Source organism: Myripristis murdjan, chromosome 19, assembly GCF_902150065.1.
Source record: "Myripristis murdjan chromosome 19, fMyrMur1.1, whole genome shotgun sequence".
Classification (NCBI taxonomy): domain Eukaryota; kingdom Metazoa; phylum Chordata; class Actinopteri; order Holocentriformes; family Holocentridae; genus Myripristis; species Myripristis murdjan.
Genome location: NC_043998.1, coordinates 24368161 through 24388288, shown reverse-complemented (window position 1 = coordinate 24388288; position 20128 = coordinate 24368161). Strand labels below are relative to the sequence as shown.

Genomic DNA, 20128 nt, shown 5'->3' with positions numbered 1-20128 from the left:
AAAATCTTCAGGGATTTAAGTATAAATGTATTGAAACAAGTTAGAATAAATCAGATCAGAAAAAAGCAGAAAATGACACTCGATTAAAGACAATTCTGGAAACAAGTGGGATTATCTCATCCCACCGGCAGAAGAGAAACCAGATTTGAGCGCTGAATATGAGACTAAGTGTCTTGGTGAAATTGAGAGTTTGACATTGAGTGTGTGTCAGCTCGCATAGACCGATGTGGAAGTCAGAGAAAATTGGAGCGACTGATGCCAAGTCTCGCCTCGAGTTAAAGAAACAAAGTTGAAAAGTGACTATTCTCATATTTTTCCGGGAGTTTAGGGAAGCCGGCGCGCTTCAGCCTCGGGATCCGTCTTCCTCGCCCTAAATGATATCGATTACTCAGCCACCGGTTTACGGCGGGGTGTTAACTCAAAAATCTGTCTGGTCTCGACTGTCAGAAATCAATGAGAGGCATTACGGCTGTGCAGCGCCGCCGCGTTTGTATTTCTAAGAAACACGACGCATTACTGCGATCCCCTTTGGCCCCGGCGCTGTCAGAAAAGATTGCTTCAGTTTTTCATCGAGCGCTCGAATGACCTCCCGTCCCCTCCGGCTCGCTTTCACTTTCCTCCGAACAAATTTAACATGTCACCGAAATGACGAGACTGTCAGAGGGAGACTTTGCGGGGGCCTTGACGGATGAAAGCACCGAATCTCCATCGGTATTCAGTCTTGACGATATTAAAATAGGAAAACAAAAACCCTGGAAAAAAAAAAAAAAACAGTGATTTTTTCTTAAAGCAATAAAAAGAGACACAGTAGACACTTGCACAGAGACAAACTGAGGCACAAAAACATCTGAAAAACAACATTTAGACTCATATTTATGTTCAAATCTTGCTTTTCTTTCCTTCAAATCTTCCAGTGGGATGAGATAATCCCACTTGTCTCCAGAATTTTCTAGATTCAAGTGCCATTTTCTTGATCCTAGAGGGCTGATCTGCCTTATTCTGCCTTGTTTCAACACATTTCTACTGAAACAAGTGGGATTATCTCATCTCACTGGTGGATCTTTTTATCTCGTTTGAATAAAAATGAGATTTGAACGCAGACGATTTGTTAGGGTGGAGTTTTTTTTTTTTTTTTTGGAGACGTGCTGTTTTGCCAACATGACAAACCCTCTCTTAGCTCATTAAACACTTCTTGTCACTTAAAAAAAAAAAAAATAGAGAAGGAGAAGGAGAAGCCTGCAGCCTCACAGGATGAACGGGCCAATCAGCAGCGTCACACCGAGCCGACCGTCTCCTGCTGGGCTGAGTGGAGACACGTTGTGGTGAAGCAGCAATTTTCGTCTGATGATGCCTGCCAACAGGACGCCGCAGACGCGTCTCTGAGTGCCGCGGCGTTTTAGAAAACAAGTTTTTCACGCCGAGAGCTGCTTCGCAAAGTGGTCAGAATTAATGAATATGAATCAGAATCGTCCCGCTTTTGCTTTTGTTTTTTTGTGCTTTGTCGAGTTCAACGGGTGCGCGAGGAGGACTCGACCCGGTGAATCGGCGGCTGACGCATTGCAAATTATACTTACACAATGCAGGAGTGACACAGCGAGTGCAGCCGGCTTAGCGTGACACACACACACACACACACACACACACAAAACACAACAGAAAAGGAAAGCCGTGCAGAGTACAGCCCAGTGTTTCCCACAGGTCTGAAACACACCTGAGGGGCAGGGCGAGTTTCCCCACAAAAAATGAGTCGGAGTGGGGTTATTATCATTACTAGAATACATTAAATAGAATGATTAAAATAAAAAGTACAAGGGTAAAAACATTTAAAACTACAGTGAGATCAAAAGCAGCTACAGTCAAATAAAACAAGATCAGATAGTCCAGTTTTGGGGGCTTTTGCCAAATCGCTTTCCACTGCTGGAAAAATGATCCATTCTGAGCGAATGTGGATTAATAACCTGAACCGAGAGCGGGTACCAAGATTAGGAGTGTTTAGGGTTTAGGGTGAGAAGAGATGATGGGGTAAAACACGTCAAATGTCAAAATATCAAAGCCTGGATTCGGCGCAGTGCTTCCCCTGTTGAACCGCGGTGGACCATCCTGGTAAAATGATAGATCAGTGTTCTTTTTCCGATTTTATCAGATCAAAGGCAGCTTAATTTTGTTATCGAGAGAGAAACATGCGGCAAAGGGCCTGCAGCAGGATCCCTTGCGTCGACAAAGACTTGGCAGTTCGCTCTCTGCCGGTTGAGCCACCGGGACACACCGCATGTAGCCCCTTTGTGCCGAGACACACCTTCATGATGGAAGTGACACGTTATGTGCAGGAGAAGCACAGAGACTGCGTTCACGCTCGGTTCCAACACCTGCCTCAAGGTGATCGAGGTGCGAGCGGGTCTGATCGCGCTCGGCACCTTCGGAGGCGGTCGGGGACGCTTTGGGCCTCACACATTAGATGGCGGCGTCTTTTAATGGGCCGGAGGATGGGCGAGGACTATTGGGGAGATGAAAGGCGAGAACGCAGAAACGATGAGGAAGAGGAGACAGGAGGGAGTTGGGAGTAAATTAGAGAGGAATCGGATAGAGTTTGAATACCCAACTCGAGACTGTTGAGCCAATTTGGACAAAAACTGTGTTTGGGTTCGGTCCCGTCGGCGTTATTTTAGTGAAACTCTTTAGTGTAAAATAAATAAAAATGATGGTCCTTCTATCTCTCGAGTTTGCGTGATGATGCTGAAGCCTATTTTTGGAAGGTAAACTAGCTAACGATGGAGGACGAGCAAAATCTGTGGCTCGGGTCGGGTTCGGACAAAAATCGGTCTGCACTGCAGAATCACAGTAAGAAAAGATGTGTAGGAACTCACTCTGACTGATCTGAGGTTGCTGGAGGTAAATTTGAGATGCGGGACGATGCCAAGTGAGAACAGGGATCCGTCCGATGTCCACCTGTGATCGGATCTCGTGAGACGGACATTAAAACCAAATGTGAACAGGGCAAGAGACACACGGGCCTGTGGTGGAGTTGCCTTGAAATGAAATAAGTTCTCCATATTTGTGGCAAATGATGAAAAACAGGTAATCCAATGATCTGGTCAATATTGTAGTTCTAAAACAGGAACCAGACTGGACTCTATAAGCTACAAACCACAAGGGGACAATTAAGTTTCCGATGTCAAGGAGACAAAAGCTGCACTTCAGAGGCTGCAGGGACGAGCTGCAAGAGGTTTAAAGGTACAGTTATGGGCTTTATTTTCTGAAAGTGTGCTGAACCTGTGGGCTGTTCTGCACAACGTACCATTTGCCTGTTTTGTAATATAGGTTGAATACTTGGAATGGGCTTTAATGCATTCGGGTGGACCGTGAAAATACATCCTTTGTGTGGGAAGCTCTGCAAAAACCAAATAATCGATCCACCGCCGTTAATAGTCAAAGTGCAATGGTTTTATTTGTAGTCCAGATTCCTGATGCCAGTGTCCACGAGCAAATGAAGGTCCAGTCAGTGTGTCAGTGCAGAGAGGTGTGTGTATGTGTGAATATTAAATTGATATTCACCCTACAGCACTCAGACCCTGTTAGATAACGGTTATTATATGATGCACATCACATTTAAAATAACTCGCACTTCAAACCAAAGTCTGCTTGCAGAAGAAAAAAAAAAAGCTGCTCGGTGGATTGAAGGCCGAGCGAATACTTGTTGTGTCTCAGTGTAGGTGTCGTCATCAGGATCGGAGAGCATACCTGAGCCCCCAAGGTGTGAAATGAAAATAAAGGCCTTTTGACATCGGCACAAAAGGAAGAGTACTTTAGCTTCCCCTCCTGAAGCCGTGGGTGTTTTCAAACGGACGCCGGCTCTTTCAAACCCTCGCTGAAACAAGGACCCCAGACTGAACCCCTCGACCTTCAGCGACGCTGCGGCCGGGTAATAATTCAATATTACACCAAGGATTCTTGAGTCCGATTGGCCGGAGGGTGTCCATTGAAAAGCTATAGGGACAACTAGAGCAGCGGTTCTCAACCTTTTTTTCCAATAACATTCCCCCTTTGAAACCAATCTTCAGCCAAATTGACGAGTGCAAACAAAATTTAGAAAAATTAAAAAAACTGTATAAAAACGTCCAGCCGAGCTCCATCATCAACAACCTGACACTGAGGAGATTTTATTTTATTATTATTATTATTATTTTTCATTATTATTATTTTCCTGTTTCTGCTTCTTCTTCTCTTCTTCCTCCTTGTTTTCAGCCAACCACTGATCCACAAACCACAAACACACACATCTGACACCTTCAGGAAACCCGGAGGGAAATCTGAAGATAACGTGCTTTATCAAACTTAACATTTAAAGTTTTTATTGAACTTAACATAGCATAGGATCATTAAAAAAAAAAAAAAAAAAAAAATCTCATGTACCCCCATGCAGTACTCTAACGTACCTCTAGAGGTTTGTTTGAGAACCACCGACCAAAAGCACAGTTCCTGTCTGTGGTTCAGTCCACCGTTCATTATCAATGCTCACAAATTACGATGACCAATTAGGGCCAATGCACGGAGTTTAAAAAAATAAATAAATAAATAACACAACTGGAAGAGAGGGGAAATATTCCGAGAAAAAAAATCAGAATTTTCAAGACTGAAGTCGTAAAATTTCTGAGAAAAAAAGTCACAAATTTCTGAGAAAAAAAGAAAAAATTCTGACATTATTGAGAAACAAATGTATTCATATATTCAACAAAATCCACTAAAAAACATTGTTGCTGACCAATAACAAAAATAAACAAACAGCCAATGCTAACGAGCTGTGTTACATTCGCTGCATGTGTTAGCCTTTAGCCAAAAACACTTTAAGTTTTTAAAATCCTTATCGCTTCAAAACTATTGTGATCATTATTACAGCAGCTGACACTGAGCCGGTGTTTTTGAGATAATATGTGCGATATTTAATCCTTTCTGGCAAATCCAAGACGTGTGCAGGAAAGGTTTACTTGGAGAGCTGAGCGAGGGCGAGGTCACCCGATTTAAAGGGCACGTCACTCAAAAACTCACAAATTAGCTTGATTGGCAGCCAATTCTGTCAGCGGGGGGAAGGAAAAAAAAAAAAGAAAGATCAATTAAGGCTTGACCCCGAGGCGGAGACGCCTTCATTAAGTGACAGAGTTAAATATCCACGACCTCCGAGCTCAGCCTCCGCATTCATCTACCATTTATCTACCTTTCAAACACATGACACCGGCGCCTCTTTAAATCAAATAATGACCGACGAGAGCCTGAGGACGAGAGAGAGAGAGAGAGAGAGAGAGAGAGAGAGAGAGAGAGAGAGAGAGAGTCGAGGAGGGCCACCAAGGTTTTGAATAATTAAAAAGGTACAAATTGGTTGTTTTTAGAATGGTGGTTTTCGCTCTTGCAGCAAACAAATATCCTGAACACTGCATCATTTATCTGTGTGTGTGTGTGTGTGCATGAGTGTGTGTGTGTGTGTGTGTGTGTGTGTGTATTCAGTGGTGAATTGAGAGTGAACTGCAGAGATAAGTGTCAAACTGCAGTAAGAGGAGAGAAAAAATGAGATCTGAGATATTGCTTTGGCTTGAATGTTTTTTTTTTTATTCAAAAGGCAGTTTAAATGGAAGTGTGTATGTGTGTGTGTGTGTGTGTGTGTGTGTGTTTGTGCACAGTGCGCACGTTTATTTGAATGCGATGTGTTCTGCTGCAGTGCACGAGCCTCTTTAACAGATAAAGCCATAGAAACAAGGCCACGTCTTGAACCTGCAGCGCCCCCCGTGGGCCAAGCCGTGTCGGGAAATTGAAATTTGGACACTGCAACATATTCGAAACATGCAATAAAACTGGCTTCTTCATTTTTATTTTTCCTTTGTTCAGAAATAAATTTATCTCTTTGCAAGGCCTAAAATGCATCTTTGAAATCTATTTTCAAAGATCTCATTCATTCCAAATCTGTTTGAGATGTAACGTGGCCAAAAATATGTATAACATAATTCAAATATACCTCCTGTGGCCCCACGCTGTCTGAAAACAAAAATATGAAAAACTGAATTGAAGAAAAAAAAACATTACATTATGAAAAAAAAAAAAAAAAAGATTTGTAATGAGAGATCGTGGGTGATTTTCATGCTGTGCCAATCTGCCATGTGTGGAATTTGTACGGCAAAAACAAAAAGCAAATTAACAGCCACTCTCTGGCGGAGGCAGAGGTCTCCTGATAATTGCGCTCTCATGCAAATCAGGCACTTTGTCATTTCAATCCATTTTGTTTCTGAACCCACAATTCCCCTCTCCTCTTCCTCCAAACGCAGCTTCCATCTTCATCCTGTCGTCTAAACGTCTGCGGGGAGTTTTTCAAGCCTATTTTTTTTGGCTCAAACTCGGAGCTGAATCCACAAACTGATGATTCTGGCTCGTTTTTTTACTCCTCTGTGCAATATCCTTTCTCAAAACGCAGAGTATTGATCTCGATGTATTGATCATGCAGATTCAGGCCAACGTCGTAAATCTCGTCGCGCCGCTGCAAACTGCTGCACGTCTCTTTGCGAGGATCCCGTGTGCTGAGACGGATCAGACATGCGAACGCGATGTGGAACCGCATTTATGATCGATCACGAGCAAAAACGCCGGAGAGACTCGCCGATCCAGCTGGGCACGGTTCATTAGAGCCCTGAAACGACACTTTGGCAGGAGGAGGAGAAGAATTAGAGAGGAAGTTCTGCTCTGAGTTGGTGTCAGAGTTGACAGGCGGCGCAGAGAAAGATCATTAGTCTGTGTGGTCCGGGGGAGGAAAAACACCTCAAACTGCACTCGAGCCATTTCACATTTTTTTACGGCGTCAAATTTAGACGATTTAAGATTTTTTTCAGACTTCAGAAGCAGATTCCAGGTCAGATCCGGTCCCACAGGGTTTACGTTACCAACACCTCACAAAGAGGCAGCAGGAGCAACGTTCACTTTGGTTTCCAAATGTGTGAAATAAACCGTATTTCACCAATTAATCGCCCGGGCGTTTAATACGCCAAATCAACTTGGACCCCGGGCGTTTAAAAGAACCAGGCGGCTATTCGCTGCAGGCCTTTATTTATTTTTGCACAGACCTGCACCAGGCCATTATCGTGATGACAGTTACTGTCCAACATATTTACAGTCGGTCGATTTAAGATTACGGTGCACCCTTTTTTCTAACGTTAGCTAGCGCTCTTATTTTGACAGAAAACGGTTTACTGCTGCAAAAATAAGGTGAGTAGCCTTATTTTGGGTTACCTCAATATGATGCAAATAATCGCCCCGGCGGTTATTCGGGTGGGTGTTTAATACGCAAAATGGGTGCAGACCCCAGGTGTTTATAAGAACCCGGCGGCTATTTGCGGCCGGGCGATTAATTGGTGAAATACAGTATTTAAAAAAAAAAAAAAAAAAAAAACAATTTGTACAATAGGTGCATGTCAACGTGACGATGCAGCAGATTCTGCCGTTTCACATGAATGAACTTCAGTAAAACGATGCATTCGGTTCATTAGAGACCAGACGCCTGAAGCAGGTTTGGCTTTTCACTCTGTGTGTGTGTGTGTGTGTGTGTGTGTGTTTTCTCTGGAGCGACACACTCAGGCCGGTTTTACACACAAGACGTGAAAAATGTCATATATATATATATATATAACAAAAAAAAAAAAATCACTTGCTTGTTTGTAACTTACCTCACAGGCTTCACCTGCCGCTCGCAAAAGCCTTGACTACGTTACCATGGAAACCGGCAGCTACACCGTGTGATGTCATGTGACCTTCCCGACAAGGTGACAGGAAGCCTCCTCGCAAATCAGACGAACCCTCAGTCTGTTTTCATCATCCTTCTTCTCCTTCTTCTTCCTCTGTTAACTACTCTGTGTGTTTGCGCCCTCTAGTGGCGGTGCTGCAACAGCACAGCATTGCGAAGTGGGCGGAGCCTCAGGTTCTGGAGGTATACAGTTGTCCCTCGCTATAACGAGGTTCACCTTTCGCGGCCTCACAATTTCGCAGATTTTTTTTTGTGAAATTTTGCATGTTTTTTTTTTTTTTTACTGGACTTATTTTTCTACGAAGGTTTGAACTTTGAGAGTTTAAACAAGAGAGAAAAGTGAGAAAATGTTAATGCCTGTCTGAGAAAAGTGTATAAAGTGTGTAGTGAGGGGTTTTACAGCCTTAAAACATCGAGAATAATTGTAAAAAATAAAGCTGACTACTTCGCGGATTTCGCCTGTTGCGGGTTATTTTTAGAACATAACTCCCGCGATAAACGAGGAACCACTGTACCTCGCTTTGTTTTTCATGATTTGGAGTTTTACTTTTAGCCGTAACCGCATCACAGCGTCTCCTGGATTAATGAAGCAGACTAAAGGGGAAACAAGTCCTCCAACCCACACGACCACACTGGAGCACTTCCTGAATTAGCGCCCCCTACTGGTGGCAGGAGATATGCCACAAGCCGCGGGGGGCGCCTGAGTCCAAACAGGACTCGGTTTGGTTTGGTTTAGGTGGCAAAAATACTTGGTTGAGGTTAAGATTAGAGGAGTTTTATCGTCATGGTGACAATAATAAATAAACACCCGGAAACACTTCAAGCAAGACTCAAACTCCAGTCTCCACGCCTCCAACCACCTCCCAATGTGGAGTTTGTGTCTTGTTAAACTACGACACGTCACCTCACTTCACCACTAGAGGGCGCCTAACTTTAAAACCTAACTACACCTCATAGTAAGCAGCATAAGTGGAGGTCATTTTTTTGGTGACATAACCCAGTTTGCTGCAGGGTTATGTCGCGAACGGCAACTTTCAGCTCAACCGTCACTTCGGCTTGTCAAAACGGCGGTAAAAACTACAATTCCCATGAGCCCCGGCGACCATTACTATGATAAATCCGCCAACTAAAGCCACAAAAAGTACTCAAATATATTCAATATCGCATTATATTCCAGATCGGTGTTAACAATCAGGAGCAAAACCCTGAAACGACGCAGAATGTCCAATCAAAGCTCGACTTCAGCAGCAGCAGCGTGGACAGACTCTGCAACTGCGTGATCGGCTGGCTCTTGAAGCAGTGCACCCTGGGACAGTCCACGACCTTTTTTCTGTGTGTGTGTGTGTGTGTGTGTGTGTGTGTCGTGTATCATCACAGCTGTGAGAATGAGGGGGATTTTTAACCTCCGCAACCCAAAATGACCCCTCATCTCCGCTTCGGGTGAAACTCGGATCTCAACTTAACTTAACCTGTTTAAGCCGTGTCAGTATTTCAGGTGGCGGCGGCGGGCGGCGGCGGCGTTAACGGCACTGAGGATCAGCAGCTGGGCCGGCCGGCGTCACACAAAAAAACACCACATGCTGTTTATCTCCATCCTCCCACCCGGTTCAGCGGATCAACTAGCAGACTGAGCAGCAGACATTCAACTCCTCTCTCCGTCAATTCAGCCTGGCACAAACACCAGCTGCACACCTCGACACACACCCACACACACACACACACACACACACACGATGATGAACGCTTGAATGCTTTTCAAGTGTGTGTGTGCGCTCACCTGTCCAGGCTGTGTGAGGATCGGGGGCTTCCCGCGTAAAACAGGGGTCTCAGGTCTCGGATCAGAGCATCTCCTGACGCCGGCCCCTGGTTCCACCTCTGGGCCAGCCGCGAGATCTTACTGTCCGATCTGACACACACACACACACACGCACACACACACATAAAGAGAAAAGATAGATGGTGAGGAGCAGGGTTGAGAAAAGCTTAAATGACAATAAAAAAGGAGGAGGAGGAGGAGGAGAAAGGGAAGAGGTACCGAGGAGGGTGAGGAGCCGGGTCACTAATCGATGTAGAGACTGAGTTAGTCCTTGGCTATACACACACACACACACACACACACACACACACACACACACACAGTCTTTTATCCAAAGATCCTTGGCAGGTATTTCCAGGTGAAAGCGGCGCTAACCGGTCCCGACGCAAGAGAATGAAGAAGACGACGAAACGAGAAGGAATCAGCGTGAACGCTCTCGAGAGTCCAGGAAGTTCTCACGCTCTCCGTCCGGCTTCCTTCACGCCTTCAGGATGCACACACTCTGAAGAAGAAGAAGAAGAAGAAGAAGAAGAAGAAGGAGGAGGAGGAGGAGAAACTGCAGCCCAAACCAGCCTCAATCTGTGGCTTCTTAAAAAGCAAAAACCAAGGTTCAATTCTGATTTTTTTTTTCACAATGTTCGGCGCTTTGATGAAGGTGGAATTCCACTCGAGCGCCTCGTCCTTAAAGTGAGAACAAGTTAACACCAGGAGGAGAAGGAGAGGAGGAAGAGGAGGAGGAGGAGGAGGAGGAGGAGGGATGCGGTCAGGCAGAGCTGCAGTCCAGATCCGGTCGGCGTCAGACGGGACGGCATCGGAACTCAAAGCGAAACTGAAATCGTCTCGTCGGCGTCCAAACTGGCGCCCGAGCAGCGAAACGAGGAGCCGATTTCATTCCAAAGATGAAAAAAAAGAAAAAAATATATAAATAAATTCAGTGAAAACTCCAGTGTAGAAGTTGCTGCAAAGCTGTCCAAATGTGGCAAAGCACCCACTTGATGATTTTCTTCAGTTTTTTTTTGCAGATATTAAAATGATCGAGTTGAAAAATTGACAAAACTTGGGGGTCCAATCCGGCTGAAATCCTCCAGGCGCAGCTCAGCAGCAGACTTATCCCAGCGTCCGGGGCTTAAATCTCTCTGACTGACGCCGCCTCGCCTCGCCTCGCCTCGCCTCTCCGGAGCTCCAGGGGGGCCGACCCGCGCGGCCGAGCCCCAGATGAGATGCTCCGTCCTGGGTGTGCGTCGGCTGCCCGCTCCCTCACTCCGCCGCTGGAGCTCCGGCCGCCTGCGCTGACGGAGAGCAACACCTGTTCACCGGCGCGCTGGGCGAACGCATCTCGCATCGGCGCACACACACACACTCACATTCACGCACCGACACACACACACACGCGGAGAGCGGAGCGGCATGCATGCACACACTGGAGAGCAGCGGAGCGAATGAGTGGCTGAGAGCGGAGGAGGGAGGGAGGGAGGGAATAATGAGATGGGGATGTTTGAGGAGGAGAGCGGGCGTTTGGGGAGGGGGTTGGGGAGCGTGGCGATACGGCACACACACACACACACACACACACACACACACTATATTGAGAGCACAGGAGCCCTGATGGAGGAAGGGCAAGGCTTCAGGCTTTGAAAAGGATGAGAACAAAAGGCAGGAATAGGTGAGCAGGAACAGAGAGAGAGAGAGAGAGAGGGAGAGGGAGAGAGAGAGAGAGAGAAGCCGAGATGAGATTAAATTTATTGATGCTGGAGAGGAAATTGAGTCATTGCGGCAACACTGATTGGGATATATACATGTTTAAAAAAAAAAAAAAAAAAAAAAAAAAAAGCAATAAAACTGAACAAAAATGAAAACGCGAGGCGATGATCGGAGACGTTTTCCGCTAAATAGTTTTCTGAAATTAAACAGAAGAAGAAGAAGAAGAAGAAGAAGAAGAAGCAGCGGCGGAACAGGTGGAGAAAAGAGAAACTCCATCAACGGGGGGAAATCCAAGCCCCGCCCACGCCGTTTGATTGACAGGTGACATATGAGAAGTGCGGAAACACGACAGATATGATTGACCACATGAATTACCAGATTACCACTTTAAAGGAGCAGTTCACTGAAAATATAAAAAAATAATAATAACAATGTATGTATCCACCTTTAAATCATCCTCTATGGAGGCGGATTGATACAGTTCACCGGCAGGAAATAGTTCCCGAGGGTTGAAAGAACTGCTCCTTTCTCTCTTTACGAGCTAAAAGCATATTTCACACCGTTTCGATGTTTAGAGGTTAATTATTCCTGAGTTTCTGTGTTTTCTCAGCGTAAATGCAGAACGTGCAGAAGTGTTTAATTCACTTTTCTTTAATTTCATCACCACATTTTTTGAATTTCTGGCTTCATGGAGACGCCGTTCACTTCTCAGTTCACTCGCTGGAAACTTGATTTAAAAATGATTTCTCTTGTCTTTTATTTTTTTATTTTTGATTTTTTTTTGGAGACAGTTGAATTCAGGTTTGTAAAAGACGATGCAAGTCAACAATTGGATTCAACAGTGAGACGCTCAGGATGTTCAGGATCAACCACATGAACACGCCATGATGTGAAACTGCTGCTTTTCTTCTAAAATGCAAAATCAAATGAAGTGCTTATACAGTATTTCTCCAAAAACAAATAATGTGTAAATAAATAAATACAAAGAAAGCGTCTGATCACCACAACATCAGGTTATTTTTTCAACAAACACAAGCGGTTCTCTTCCAAGTGTTTCACATCGACTCAGCCTGATTGATCAATTTTCGTTATTTATTTCTGATCTGATTGCCTGACCGGGTAAGGATTCATAATCATAATCAATAAATTGGTTCCTCCATCCCTGTTTTATAGAGAGAGGCTGATGTGGAGACGTGCAGAGCCGTGAGAGAGACGAGGGGAGGAACCTGTTGTTCTGCTTCACACACACCCTTTTGTCTGCCTTATCTGGCCAAACAGCTGCTTCATGTGTGTGTGTGTGTGTGTGTGTGTGTGTGTGTGTGTGTGTGTGTGAATGACAATGCTCTGCGGCTCAATGGCACACATATTATCCTCTGCTATTTACACAGCCATTATTACAGTGACACACTGGGAGGCAAGCTGGCCGCAGATCAAGACACGAGCTCACACACACACACACACACACACACACACACACACACACCTGTGGAAAGAGTCTTACAAAAGCGCATCCTTCTAAAAACATCTCCGCACCAAAACCCCGCTTTGATTCGTGGAACTTGGACGCGGGTTAGGATTTTTTTTTTATTTTATTTTATTTTGCTGGTTAAAATCAGTTTGATGTCTTGAGACGGACGTTTCTTGTGTGCGAGCGTCCTCAAAGCGCCTCGCTCGGGATCACACACGTCTCCTTTACGGCTCGCCTAAAGCTCCACGATGCACTCGGCGACAGGAACGCACGACTGATCCCAAAAATGTAAATGAAAGCATCGGTTCAGACGCTGCTTCACGGCCAAAAACTAAAAGGCGGCCGTGCGTTCGCTGTTCCAGATTTTCACAACACGGATTTGTGTGATGCCGCTTTTAATCCCTGAATCCGACGCTTTTATTTTTGCTTGTTCGCTCATTTACGGACCTTCTGCCTGTTGGTTCTGTTCACAGTCATGCTCCTCTTGTCTTTCATTATTTCACACTCTGCAACTCCATTCTGTAAAGTGCCACGTAAATTAAGTTTATTAGTGTTATTGCTGTCACTATGATGAATTAAACTTCATTTGCATCATGGAAGGGGATGTTTTTGGTCCAGCGGGGTTTTCATTTGGAGAGGAAGGAACACACGCAGAAATAAAAAATTAAATGAAGCAACACGCTTGGGGCCGATCCCAACTCCCAGCTGCTTTTCTCTGATCTCACGTGTTTTTGTCTAACATGTTAAATCCTCGTTAAAGTCGTCTTTTTTTGTGAATTTAGCCAGACACGCCTCAAACTCTGTGAGGGTGGACATTTGGATAGATATTTAGGTATAGATAGGTATACTTTATTGATCCCAAACTGGGAAATTCACACGTTACAGCAGCATCATCAATAAAAACATAAGTTAAAATTAAAATTAAAATTAAAAGTATATACAATAGAGACTAAATATGCAAAATATATACACTAAAGACAATAAGGGCTAAGTATGTGCAATTGGAATGGTGCCTTGAATTACTTGTTTACGTGAAAGTGCACGTGATTTATTAATTTGTCATATCACAGTGATACGTCCATAAGCTTTTCCTTTTTGAATAAAGGTCACCCACGTGTTCCCAGAGTTCATTTAGGCTATTTTTAGGCTACGAATGACATACAAATGCATGACGTGTTGATATACGTGTGATGAATGCGGTGCCACTGGAACACATTCAAACTCTGAGATCTGCCTTAATTGGTCCCGAGACACGAGAACATACATAAACCAATCAAATCAATCAATAAGTGTTTCCAGGCGCCGAACATTTTGCTGAGAAGAAGAAGAAGATGGGTGCCTTCTTTAAAAACCAACCACCTCTCCACGCAGCCGATCAGGAAACACACACAGGAAGTCAAACAGGTGAGGAGGCGGCTCACCTGAGAGGCCGTGAGCGGCTCCAGGTGAACAAACAGGTCGCGTGCAAAACCGAGCAGCAACAGGCGTTTTGGGGAAGTGAGGAGGCGTTTTGGGGAAGTGAGGAGGCGTTTTGGGGAAGTGAGGAGGCGTTTCACCGAGAACATCAGAGCCACCGTTTGAGTGTCAGGTGCAGATGTGTGGCTGGACTTAGAAACTAATGAAGTCTGACAGCACACTTTAAAATAAAAGGTTCTGAGTGTCAGCAGACGTGTCAAAGTGGTTTCAAAAAGCTCGTTAAACTGGGATTTCCATCCACTCTCAGAAAAACACTGGTTCTTAAAGGGTTCTCCAAAATGCTCTCTGGTTCCACAGAGAACCATCAGCAGCTGAGGAACCTCTTTATTTAGGGGCTGGTTCCTCACACACTGTATGCGGTTCTTTCAACGTTCTTCATGTTTATTGGAGTTATTTGGTGGTGGCAGCAGCTAACAATTCGTTTCCTTGTGGATTAACGTGCAGATTATTTCCTCAGTGAACGGATTAATCTCTCGCTCTATAAACCATCAGAAAACATTTTTAACACCTCGTCTGGAACCCAGTGAAGGAACAAGGAACGTGGAGAACCGGACAACAACATGTTCATGTTGGTTTTAAACCTGCACACAATCAACTGATTTAACACGCTCAGAGAGACTTTTATTCTGAAAAAAATGACAAATGATAACTAACTGATGGTTCTTTGAGGCACCTTTGGGGGTTCTTTGAAGAGCCAAGGTTCATTGTGGAACCCAAAAATGGTTCCTCTATGGCATCACTCGAAGAACCGTTTCTGGTTCCAGTTAGCACCTTGATTTTTCTGTGTGTAGGTGTCATCAGCGGGCTGTCACTGTCACCCAGGAGGGAGGGGGCAGGGTTTCAGTGACACACACACACACACACACACGTGGCCTTGTGGTCGCGGGACGGTCACTCTGTGGATTCCCAGGTATCCGACCAGACTAATCTTTATGGTTCTGCTCCGGCCGTGGAAAACTACTGAGCTCGCTGACCCACGAGACACACACACATGCACCTGAAGCAGCCGGCCGTGCACAAACACACACACACACACACACACACACATTTACAGGAGCAGTTCACCCCACGACATGAACAACTCAGTGGCAGGCCAGTTAAAGGGAGTGCTGCTGTCTGCCTGTTTGTCACAGCAGAAAACGACCACAGAATCTGTTGAATCTGCTCACACGGCGCAATCCAAGCACTTTAAAGCCATTTTCTTCACCGTTTCTTCACGAGTCCAAAAAAGTAAAGACACAGCTGGAGATGGTCCAGTGGTGGATCTCAAAGTTGTTGTTTTTTTTTTTTTTTTAAATCTCAGCACCCCTGAAAACATCCCCACTCCCAAGGGCAGCCCAACTCTTAAAGAACTTCCAAAAAATCCACAGAGCTTCAACGAAAAACAAGACGCCATAATCCAGTTTGAAACTGTAGATTTAAAACTGATAAGAGAGGTACAACAATTTCAGTCGTAGTTCAAATCCATTGCCAAAATATTTGTACAGACTTGATAAATTCTCACTTCCGCCCTCATTCTGAGTCATTATTATTTTACATCTGAACCAATCAGGTAACTGACAGCATTAACAAATAATAACGACTAAACAACACTGACTTCTGCTTCATCTGTGAATCGAGGATGAAGTTTCATTTCATTTAACGCGGTTTCAAAAGAAGAAGAATTTGCAAATTAACGTCAAGCTGTTTCGGCCAGATTAGTGCTTTGTAGGTTTTCTGTGTGAAGCCGTGCAGCCTCGGTCCCACCAGGAGGGGGCGCCAAAGACTCCTCTGTCCCGAGCCTTGAGCAGATCTCATCAAATCTCGAAATGACATTTGCAAATCTCTTTACACATTCACAAATGTCAAAACGCGATTACAAATCAGCGTCCGCTTTTACAAAATTAGATACGTGTTCACAAATTCTACATTTGCTTTGCAATAATGAAAGTCCTGATTTTGATGATCGTTTTTCGTCCTCGATCATACACAGATTCCTCATTTTGACCACAATCTGAAGACTTAATCTAGGGAACTTGAACTGGAGAAGAAAAGACATTGATGCTACGGCCACAGTTCTTTGCATTGACAGCGATGCACGTAGAAAAGTCCGTTCTACTCCGTTCATCTCCTGTGCTTAACCCAAAACGTTTTCAACCAGAAATGCTCTCACACAGACCGCCACAAGAGCATTTTCTCCTCCTCGTAACAACCTCCGAGCTGCAGATGGGCAGCTGCAGAGACTTACCAACGGCCTGCAGAGACCAAAGCTACTGTACACCCAGCAGGAAGTCTGCATGTGTCAGCCTACCACAGTGACAGACGCTGGTTACAGACCAGTAATTATGAGCATTACTGGAAGGCCGAAGGGGCAAGAGAAGAGGACAAGACATGAAGAAATAACACCGAGCTTGAAGAAACTCCTCAGCTGCTCCGATGGTCTGGAAACCAGGGCTGCTTCCGTGAGTTTTTACTGATGCAGAGTGTAAATTTACCCAAGACAGGTAAATCTGAAAATGCCATTTGACCGTCCACACTGAAACACTACAAACTGCTTCATTTGATTGATTGATTGATTTGTTTATTTAAGTGTCAAACACCATGATTGGTGCCCAGCCCTAATGGGCTTATTAGACACTGATCAATAAACAAGTAATATTCCCACAATTACATCAATGAAAGCCACGTGACCCTATGAAGACAGGGACACCTACAAATAAAAATGGTTTGTCATATAGGGTACAAAATACTTTGCCGCCGATACCAGGCCTTTTCTATAAATTTTGCCAAAGCAGAAACATCATTTTCAAACAACCAGCACAGAATCTCACCTTCATATTTCCAAAATACATCAGGATTTTTTAACTGAATTGATTCAAAGAGAGAATTCCTTAAATCACAATATAAAGGACAGTACAAAACAAAATGAAATTCATCTTCTACCACCTGGAGATCACAAAATTCACACAAACGTAAATGTTCAGGTATACCTTTAAATCGACCCGAGTCCCCATTCAAGCAATTACAAGCGTATTCAACTTCCACTCTACACAGCTTCCATTTGAAAATTACCATCTGTAGCTCTGGATCACATGAAAATCCCTTGTTAACATTTGCAAAATAGCTCCACCTCCCGCTGGCGTTTTGAAAATCACACACTTCGGACAGCGTTTTCGAAAGACTCCACTGTCGCATGTCAAACTCTGGCTTATCGCGGATGGAAGGCCAAAAGTCACCATCTTAGTTGTGTTTGCAGATCAGTTTGGTTTCTTTGCCTAATTCAAGCTCTTTGTCATTCATACATTCATTAATTCAAGGCTAATTGATGTGATCGTTGCACGTTGTGATTGTCCGCTCCAAAAAGACTTCAGCATTCTTCCTTCAGGCTGCCGCTTTAAAACGCCTAAAACTAAGACACGGCATGCTGGAGTGTCTTATACATCATTTTTATGTCTCTTCCACCAGACCGGTGCTGGGCGTAGTGGAAGTTGGGTAGAGATTGGGTCCGATTTCTGTGTTTTATCAATACTGCGGCGAAGTGGACGCCACATCCGGGAATTTTCTTGCGGTAGCCCCTCCCGTAGCCACCAATGTCAGCAATTTCAAGATTTGTGGAGAAAAGGCGCCAGTATTTTTGATTGGAAAAGCATGAAACCAGTTCTAGATAAGGCACCAGCACCATGTTGGTGGAAAAGAGACATTTCACACCTACCATGTTCAATCTGATTGATCCAGTTGGCGCAGGACATTCGGGCAGGTGAGAACACCCTCATCAAACCTTGAGGCGCACCAAATATTCAAACCTGAGTCTGCTCGATCGCTTCAAGCTAAGTCAGGAGCAGTTCGTTTGAAGGAATAAAGGTAAATGACGGCATTTACCTTTTACAGTTCCTCAAAAGGAGTTACAGCTCGTTCCATCAGATCAGTGGAGGTCAATGAAGACAGACAAGCAGTAACAGCAGACATTTGAGGGAGTCTGGGAGCCTGTAATGTACCTGGTCAGGTCCCTCATAATGCAGTCATGGCATTTAAACCTAAATCTGTGTCTTTGGAAACCCTGGCAGATCGATAGCCTCACTGGTCGGGTTCAGACATTCACGTTCGGTTTGGTTAATCCTGTTTTGATGCACAGACCAACAGGAGAATGACTACCATTAACGTCCAGCGGTTCAGGACGTTCCTCATGCAACGAACAGAACCTTTTTCTCTTCGCATGCGTCTTTCTCTGACCGGTAACAAATAAGCAAATATCTCTGGTTGACACGCAACAATCTGCATTTATCTAAGCTGCATGAAAGCTGAACTGAACCACAAGAGCGCTCAGAGACAGCAACCTCCGCCGCCTCTCCATGGTACTCGGCTCCGTATTGCCCCGGCGTATGAATTTTGACCTTTGACATAAATACCAACAGCCAAACAAACAAATGGCGAAAACATAACCTTCATCGACCCGTGGCGGCGGCGGCAACAGAAAGCAACCTTAGACCCGGAGCGACTGAAAGCCTCTCGCTGCACTCTGCATGTTTCCTCTCCTGAACTTCTGCGTCCTCTGTTTAATCTCAGTTTAGCACATTCTGTCACTTAAGATGTTCACGCACCTTCATGTAAACTCGTGGATGAACGCCTGTTTGTGCTTTCCCCATTCAAAGCCCGGCTGCGAGCCAGTTCCCGTCGGGATAATAACCCGGAGAGTATTTCATGTCCTTTGAGCGAGGGCTATTTTTATAAAGCACTCACGCTGCATTTGTTCTCTCCTGAACAGGTTTTTTTAAACGTTTGCATACGTAAACACAGTGACCCTAAAACCCTAAAACACTCTGCTTTGGAAAGGTCCGGGTTGAAATGCCAGTTTAATTATCCGAACCAAAGTGCTAATTCAAAATATCAACTGTAAGTGTGAAAGTGTTTTGAGAGGCCCCCGTGTACTGTATGTTTTGCAATAATGAGGCAATTACTGATGAATCAAAATCGTGGAACTCCACAAAATGTCACTGCCATTTTTTTTTTCGAAGCTGCAGCGGCAAGTACCTTCACGCAGAAGCCTCCCTGTAACGCCTTTAACCGGACTGTAATCCAGTTTTTGTTTTTTGCCAGTCGGATGAGATAATCCCACTTGTTTCCAACAGAGTGGGATGTTTCTGGGAGAAAGTGTAAATGTGCTGAAACGAGGCAGAATAAGGCAGATTAGTCACTAGGATGCAGAAAAATGACACTTTGTACGAGAAAACTCTGGATAACGTGGGATTATCTCATCCCACTGGCAGATTTTTTTACCTTGTGTGAAGATTAAAAAAGATTTGACAACAAGAGATGAACACTAAAGATGAGACTGAATGATTTGGAAGGGTGGAGATTTTTTTTTTTTTTTTTTTGCAGAGTAAATGAGATGCTTTTATCTACTCGCCTGAATCCTCATTTTGTCATCTTTTTTAAACATTAAGATATAAATGGCATATCAGTGTGTTTCCATGCGCTTCACTGTTGGACGTGCAGCTGCAGACGTTACATCTCCCCGGCGCCCGCGGCAGAAAAACTGCCCAGGAAGTGAACGAGCGCCAGCCAACAATATTGTTTTGACACCACAAACAACTTGAAACAATTAATCTGCCAGCTTCCCGCCGGGCTCCGCCGAAGACGAGCTGTGCCGCAAACCGGCGCCGGCTGCTCATTGGCTCGCCGCTGCCACAGGGCTGCTCTGTTTCCATGGTTCCCATTGAGGACCAACAGGTGAAGAGGAGAGGGGGGTGGGGAGAGCGAGCGAGCGAGCGACACACAGAAAGAGAGAGAGAGAGAGAGAGAAAGAGAAAGAGAGAGATGCCATGCAAGGTTCCTGCAGAGCCTCCAATTCAAAATGCAGATTTGATTCAGTTTTCAGATTTTGGTGTTCACGATGATTTATGGACATTTTGTTTCT

General features: G+C 44.6%; 1 protein-coding gene across 5 annotated transcripts in view; it reads right to left on the bottom strand.

Annotated features, from left to right (window-relative positions):
* Positions 1-20128, bottom strand: part of ankfn1a (ankyrin repeat and fibronectin type III domain containing 1a) — a 212847-nt gene that overhangs the window by 81341 nt on the left and 111378 nt on the right. For all 5 annotated transcript variants that reach the window (XM_030077909.1, XM_030077905.1, XM_030077906.1 and 2 more), the window contains one exon: positions 9552-9680. In XM_030077909.1, coding sequence (XP_029933769.1) covers positions 9552-9680 — 129 coding nt within the window. The remainder of the gene's footprint in view (positions 1-9551; positions 9681-20128) is intronic.